This window comes from Medicago sativa, chromosome 4 (genome assembly GCF_051527215.1).
Source record: "Medicago sativa cultivar Bolivia chromosome 4, Bolivia_mono, whole genome shotgun sequence".
Lineage (NCBI taxonomy): Eukaryota > Viridiplantae > Streptophyta > Magnoliopsida > Fabales > Fabaceae > Medicago > Medicago sativa.
In genome coordinates, this window is record NC_140752.1 from 56,037,910 (window position 1) to 56,045,597 (window position 7,688).

General features: G+C 30.6%; 1 protein-coding gene and 1 long non-coding RNA gene across 4 annotated transcripts; one reads left to right on the forward strand and one right to left on the reverse strand.

Moving 5' to 3' along the window:
* Positions 1-2,477: 2,477 nt before the first annotated feature.
* On the forward strand, positions 2,478-5,260 carry LOC146930020 (uncharacterized). 3 transcript variants are annotated; one of them, XR_015006256.1, is made up of 6 exons: positions 2,478-2,946; positions 3,677-3,825; positions 3,914-4,132; positions 4,235-4,328; positions 4,474-4,572; positions 4,677-5,260. XR_015006256.1 is itself a non-coding variant. In XM_085701687.1 (6 exons), the coding sequence occupies exons 1-6, from the start codon at positions 2,940-2,942 to the stop codon at positions 4,717-4,719; spliced, it is 537 nt and encodes a 178-aa protein (XP_085557813.1). In that variant the 5' UTR covers positions 2,478-2,939; the 3' UTR covers positions 4,720-5,260. The 3 variants fall into 3 exon arrangements, 2 of the variants coding, with proteins under 2 accessions (XP_085557813.1, XP_085557812.1); XM_085701687.1 differs by having other exon boundaries at positions 3,988-4,132; XM_085701686.1 differs by having other exon boundaries at positions 3,688-3,825; positions 3,988-4,132.
* On the reverse strand, positions 4,050-7,309 carry LOC146930021 (uncharacterized). Its single transcript, XR_015006257.1, has 6 exons — positions 6,572-7,309; positions 6,002-6,106; positions 5,786-5,857; positions 4,655-4,794; positions 4,444-4,531; positions 4,050-4,183 (listed from the first exon to the last, which is right to left on the reverse strand). It is a non-coding gene; the product is annotated as an uncharacterized LOC146930021 (long non-coding RNA).
* Between the last annotated feature and the right edge of the window lie 379 nt (positions 7,310-7,688).

Genomic DNA, 7,688 nt, shown 5'->3' on the forward strand with positions numbered 1-7,688 from the left:
TGGTTGAAGGAGGGAAGAAGAAGAATCGGCCTTGTTAACGGAAGAGGAAGAAACCAGAAAAGGGTTGTATCTGGAGAATGAATGATTCTGGGTTTTAATGGAGAATGAATATGGATTTTAATGATAACCATGGGTTGAATCTGGATTTAATGGAGAATAAATGAGAAACAATGGATTTTAATGGAGTATGAATCTGAGTTTTAATGATGATTTTGTGTTGAATCTGAATTTTTTTAAATGATTAATTTCATTTTTGGTTGAATCTAGTTTTAATGATTGAAGAAAAAATGAAAGAGTTGAAATTGGTGAAATGGGTTTGTGTGAGGATGAAAGAAAAGATGGAATGGGTTTGTGAAATTGAAATCGGTGAAATGCCAGAGGGAGAGAAGCTGTGAAGCCCAGATACGAGATACGATACGGATACGATACTGCACCGATACGCCGATACGGAAAAATTTCAAAAATCAAGATACGATACGGCTGGGATACGTTAATAAAAAAAATTATATAATTAAATGTACAATATATTTATAACCATTTTTTTAATATACAAATATATTAACAAACACAAGAAACCAGGCTCGTAGCACATTAACATATATATAAATAATATTGACGATTAAGAGAGTGGTCATTAGTCAATTACATACGCAATATATACCAAAAAGAGCATCATCAGTGTTATACATCAATGCTACACTATATCCAAAAGGAACATTGTTAGTGCTATACTATATCGATCCAAAAAAGAAACATTATATCCAAAAAAGAACACATGAGTGCTAAGAGTTAACACTAACATGTAACTAACTTTTACATCTCCTCTCCTCCATTCCCATCATCAAGGTAAAAATCAGCTTCCAAATCCGGTTCATCCAAAGACAACTTTGCTAACTTAATTCCAACATCATCAAGCGGTTCATGCGCATCTCTACTAATGTCCCACATTCTTGATTGTCCTTTCTTATATCCATCTTCTTTCCTTGACAAGAAAATGGCCGAGCAGTTCAACGGTGGCCAAAGTGGACGGCGACCACTTTGGAAGAAAAAGTTGAAACCCTAATTTTTTAGAAAGGGGAAGATGCAATTGTTTGTGTGGTGTGGTGTGGTGGTGGGTCGTACTGGCACCAAAGAAAGATAAATGAAATGTATATATATTATAGTAATATAATGTTTTTATTCTTATTTTTAGAAAAAAAAAACAGAAATCAAAATAATATAAAAAAACACAAGTATCTGTGCGTATCGGGATGTATCGGGAAGTATCGGATAATTATTTTTTTAAAAAATAAAATTTAATATTTGGATACTCTCCGGATACGTATCGGGAAGTATCGGGCAGGTATCGGTGCAGGATACGCAAGGGATACGGTACGTCATCCATTTTGAAGTATCGGGGCTTCACAGGAGAGAAGAGATGAAAGAAAAGAATAATTTGATGTTGGTGGTGCACCGTTGGAAACAATAGATCTCTATATTCTAACCATTCCCTTTTTGAAAAATAGATCAAACGGCTGGAAATAAAAAAATTAATAGGGTATATGGTGGATCACCTACAATATTGATCCACCTAATACATTTGGAGTTAAAGTTAACTAACTGAGATCAATTTGATTAACAGAGGTGTACATGAGGGACCAAACGGAAAATTTTTAGAGTTATGGGACCAAATCGAAAACAACAATTAAGTTATAGGACCAAACGACTAATTAAGCCTATTTATTTTATCTAAATATTCATTAGTTAGAGTCAAGATATTGATATTCATAAAGAACACCTATTCAAGAAACGTATGTAACCCACTTTAAAAACATTTATTTAATATGTGGAATATTTGACTACATGGAAATTCTTTGATATAGTGATTAGGTAATTATCATTACAACTTTTATGTAATATGAATTTAATTTTTTTCCCATTCAGTCATCGGGTATATGGTAGAATATATTTTGATTGGTTATAAGAATAATAAGAAGAAAAAAAGAATAATAAGAAAACGTAATATCATTTTGTAAATAAATAAATTAAATCGATATGATAGAAGCTCCATATAATTGAATATTCCATATATGTGTGTGTGGGGGCACATGTGTGTGTGAGAAATAGGTATAGGACATAAACATGCTTAAAAAACATATCCAAAAGTTTGAGATAAAAGTATAAATATATAGTGACAAGTGATAATAAAATACTAATTATAAAATTTGGGTAAAATATAAAAGTTCAAATAGTTGAGGGACCAATTTCAAATAAATAAAAAAATAGGAGCCAGTTTGAAAAATAAATAAATCGAAACCAATTTGAAATTTTTTTAGGGACTAACTTACAAATTTGTTAAAATAAATAAGGACTAACTTGTGAAATTTAAAGAGTAAATTCAAACTATTGTGTATTTTTTGAAATATACAGGAAACCAATTTGCATAATTTGAAAAAGTAATTATGACCAATTTGAAATTTACGGAGCGTATATCTCTCTTAATATAAGAAGAGAAGATGTTGTGGAAAACCTCATTTTGCCCCATGCTGGTTTATTGACAAATCACCAAAGTAAGGGTAAAATCTGTCCATAAATTACTTTATTCAACCAAATCACCATGATTAACTAACATGATGTCATCTAACTAAATGATGGGGTTGGTTCTGTTACATTGCACACAAAAAACTGCAATCACATTACATTCTAACAAATAGGTAACCGTGTAAGTTGAGAGGGAAAAGAAAAACTCAAGTTTAGGTTCAAATCTTCTTTTTGTCAGCATCAAATATCACTATTCCCAAAACATTGTACTATAACATATCATATCTATCTATCTACCACTATCACTTTATCCCAACATCAAATTTTGAAAGAAACTCAATCTCTCTGCATTCCATGGCTGGTAGATACTCTTTATCCCAACATCGAACTTATCAAGGAACTCAATCTCTCTATATTCCATGGCTGGTAAAATCTCTCTCTTTTTTTTCACACACTTTGCTCAAATCAGATTTATTGCCCATAGATCTCGTCGTATGCACTTAAATATCATATCTTTGTATGTATTTTCATTGAAATGTTGTTTTACAATTATTTTCCTTAAGTTTTCCCTTAATGCGTTTTTCATTCTCATAGAGTTTAAAATATAACTCAAACTGATTGTTTAACTTGCTTTTTTATGATTTATTGTTCATAGTTCTTTATTAAGTTTGTTGATATGCACTTAAATATCATATCTTTGTATGTATTTTTAAAAAAATGTTGTTGTACAAGATTTTCTTTTCCTAAAGTTTTCCCAAAGTGCTTTTGGCAAGCTCACAGAGTTTTACATAGAACTCAAACTGATTGCGTATCTTTTTTCTTTATGATTTATTGTTAATATTTCTGTATTGCAATGAGTTGTTTTTAATGTGTTCACATTTATTTAACATCCTATTTTATCAGATGTTGTTGTACAACATCTTTTTCTAAATCCTTCCCAAACTGCGTTTTCCTTTGTAGTACATCCTACCTTTTGTTGATTACTTTCATTTTATTTGGTAAATGAACCATCTTTTTGGTATTACATCCTTTTTTGGTTATAAATTTGTTCACTTCTGGATTTATTTATGGTATCAATCTTTATATAATGGCTCCTTCTTTATTTTAAATTATGTTTGTTTGGAGATCCACACTGACTCAATGTCATGTTTTAAAGGATCATTTAAGATGGAAAGACCACTTGAGTTCATTGGAGACATTACAGACAACAAGGACTTGTGGAAACTAGCTGTTAAGATCAAAGAAAAGTGGTCAGTTGTTAAGGATGGGAAGGAGCACTTAGAGATGTTCATTGTTGATTCTAAGGTTGATTTCCTATTTTATTTAATATGAGCTGTAATAGTCTAATCAAATATCATTCCTAACACTGTAACATGTTATATTTCTATCATAGGGGAATGATATACAAGTTATAATCCCTACACAATCAGTAACTTTAATGTACTTAACAATGACCTACCTTTCAAGGCATCTGAGCACAAATACAAACTGAGATGGTCCGGAGGAACTACTGTTGTTGATGTTGATGTCCATAATATTCCATCTCCTGGTTTGAAATTTAAACCCTTTGCTGAAATCTTGACTGGAAAGTGGAAAGCTGATCTATTAGTTCGTGAGTTGTTTATAAAATTTGTCATATCTTTTGCATTCTTCATGTAAGTACCTGTTTATGTTTTGGAAAAAAAATCTTGATCAGTTCAATATGTCAATGTAGATGTCATTGGAGTTGTCCAAGACATGGGTTTTTGTCAGCTTATAGAAGGGACTGGGAAAAAACTACAAGTCAACTTTACAATGAAAGATTTGAGGTATATATCATATAATTTTTAAGTATAATAATCTATAATATCCATCTCTAATATCACTAATATAAGACTTATATTGGCTCACTATAATTATTTCATTTGGAAACTAAATACATACCTTATTAATGTCAACTCTGTATATTTGCAGCCTGCTGTACCCATCAACCTTGGAGATGATGCTCCACTCCATCTTGAGAACATTGTTCCTGATAACAGAGATGATACTGATGATCTTACGGTTTCTGTGGTAAGTATATAGTTGAATATTATAATAAATCTGATTCAATTTGTAGAATACATCATATTAGGAATTTTCTGCAACTTCCTACATTGTTGTATATCATGTTTCAGCCTGAATTTTCTGCAACTTCTGAGAACGATCCTGAACACTTGAACCAGATCACTCCTATCAGCAACCTCAAGAACTTTGTACTGCCAGACGACGTTCAAACTCTTAGCCAAATGGAACCTATTGGGAACAAGACTCTTGCTGAACTATCAAATGAGTCTACTTTTGAAGAAATCACTCCTTCTAAGGCTAATCCATTTTATATTTCTAATTAGCTCAGTCACAAGCAATATAATAATTGATACTGACGACAAAGCTGTTTTCAATACCTCATTATATTAACACAGTAAAATGTATATTTAATTAAGTATAATCAGTATAATGAACTTTGAGAATAACTCCTCAAAGTAGGAAAATTACATTGGAATGGAGTAGCAATGCCAACTACATTTTTGAAAATGCAATACCATCAAGAACTTTCAAGCTTCATCACTTCCTTCATATTTGGAACTTCTTTGAGGAACTTCATTCAAATTTAGGTATGTTATATGGATTCAAACTATTTCCTGAACTTCTATCAGTGTTTTAGGTGGATTGCAATGAAAATACTTATTGTTATAAGGATATATGCGATTGTATTAACAAATTCGTCCTCAGCTGGTATACTTACATTTATTCATACTATCAACTTATAACCTCTAAGCTGTTTAACATGCTAAGTAACAAGAATATAATCATACCCTATATTTTGTATGTTATATTACACTAAGCCATCATATACCAGTTTGTAAGGTTCATATAAAAACTGTTGTAACACAATACAATAATCTGTACTCCACAACATTAGGTCAAAGATCCTATGATTCTATTGATTATATTCAATTCGATTTTCAAACTGTCATTAAGAAACACTCTATTAAAGATATTGAATTTATGCTGCCATTGTAACAGGTCATGAATCAATGTAGTGGTTCAAATGATACTAAATCTGCAAAAGCAAGGCAGAAAATGGTATTATCAATGCACAATGCACAATGCACACTGAACAAACAACCTACCACACAAGCTACAATGCCTACCACTTCTCACTCTAACCCTACCAATCATACAAAGCTTTCAAACTTGCATTCTACTCCTGAACAATGTCATCAGAATTCATGAAAATATGTACCTGCCATCAATCTTCTTGACAAGTTTGCTGAAACTACACAACCTGATCCAAAAAGAATTCACTTTTCTAAACCTGTATTCAAGTACAATTTTGAGGCATGTGAGGATCATAACAATAGCATTAGAAACTCAGATCCCAATGTTTCATATCATAAACATTCTTTTAACTTGCATAATCAGGTTCAACGAATTAATAGGGATCCACTTCATTATTTACCTGACTCCAACTTTCTTAAGAAGCATTCTGAGGTCATCAAACCTGGTCTGAATTCATCCACCTGTCCCGATCTTCCAATAAAAAGAAATGTAGACTGCTTTCCAACTACAACAAAAGGAAAAAAAATGTTAAGAGAAGAGTTCAGACATCAAGCTATGATTCTATGTCAACACCTTTTGCTGATATTACACAACGCACACTGAACCAACAACCTACCACACAAGTTACAATGCCAAACACTTCTCAATCTAATGTTACAAATCATACACAACTTTCAAACTTGCATTCTATTACTAAGAAGATTTTTGAGGTCACAAAACCTGTTCAGATATCCTCCACCTGTCCTACTCTTGGAATGAAAAGAAATTGAAGAGTTTTCTAAGTGGTTACTTAAGGATGTGTTGCATGCATTACCCACAACACACATTTCATACATTTTGATATTCATCATAAATTCTACATTTACTAGGCCAATTTGAGAAATCATATACAGGAACAATAGGATATATTTCAATTTATTATTTTTTATCATTAAAAGTAGTTACAAGATAAATATACATAATTACATACCTGGAATAAACTTGCATCATGAATATGTTGAAGCTTTTTTTGAAATTCTTTTTTCATGGATACTCACTATTTTCAGCAAATCTCACTTCTTCATAACACACATGAATACGGTACTTCAAATGGTTTGTTGTAGGACCAAGACAAAATAATGCATTAGACATTAATGTATTAAATTGCATAAACCTACTTCCTGTATCAAATCAACAAATGCATATTCACTTTAAGCAAAAAATCAAAACTACAACTATAAGACAACATGAAGCACTACAACATAGATTCCTGATTCAGCTTAAAGTATCAAGAAATATTGGTAATTGTTATTTTACATATAGAACTTTACCTTATAAAATAAAAATAACTTTACCTGCTAAAAATTGACTCAGGTTTATATAAATATTTTTATTTAGGAATTGATACCAAAGTAAGCAAATTGGAAATTGATATATACTTAAATTAATTGTGTAATTCGGTAAAATATATGATGGGAAGAGTTATGGAGAAGAAAACATTGTTCTGCAAAAGCAATGCATGTGACATACTTTTGAGTTGAGTTGAGTTGAATTGAAAAATAATATTGATGCATCAAATCAAGTAAAGAATCTTACTTTAACAAAAAAACAAAATTTGGCAGTAAGATAATGTGCTGCTATGTAGTATAAAATACCACTATAAAGTTTAAAATACGATCTACATTACCCAATTTTTTGTATAATATTGCTACTATGTGTCCACATCAATCCTTTAAATTTTACAAAATGTTAGACATATTGAAAAATTAATTTAACCAAACTAACATAACCGATCAATTTTTCTTAAATGATTCCCAAACTAACTTAACCAAATTAATTGTTTTATTTTAAATTGTTTAATACATTGTTATATATAAGTTACAATTTAAAACAATTTATATCTTTGTTAACTCACATATTAGTTCATACATATATGTATATAAGTAAACTATATACATCAATAACACTAATCTACCAAAAAAATAATACAAACTTTTATCATTGTGCAGATATATAATCATTCGTAACATTACTCATATGACTACATATAGAAAAAAACAATTTCAATCCAAATCTAATATATATTGATTTTTTTTAGACTTGATGGC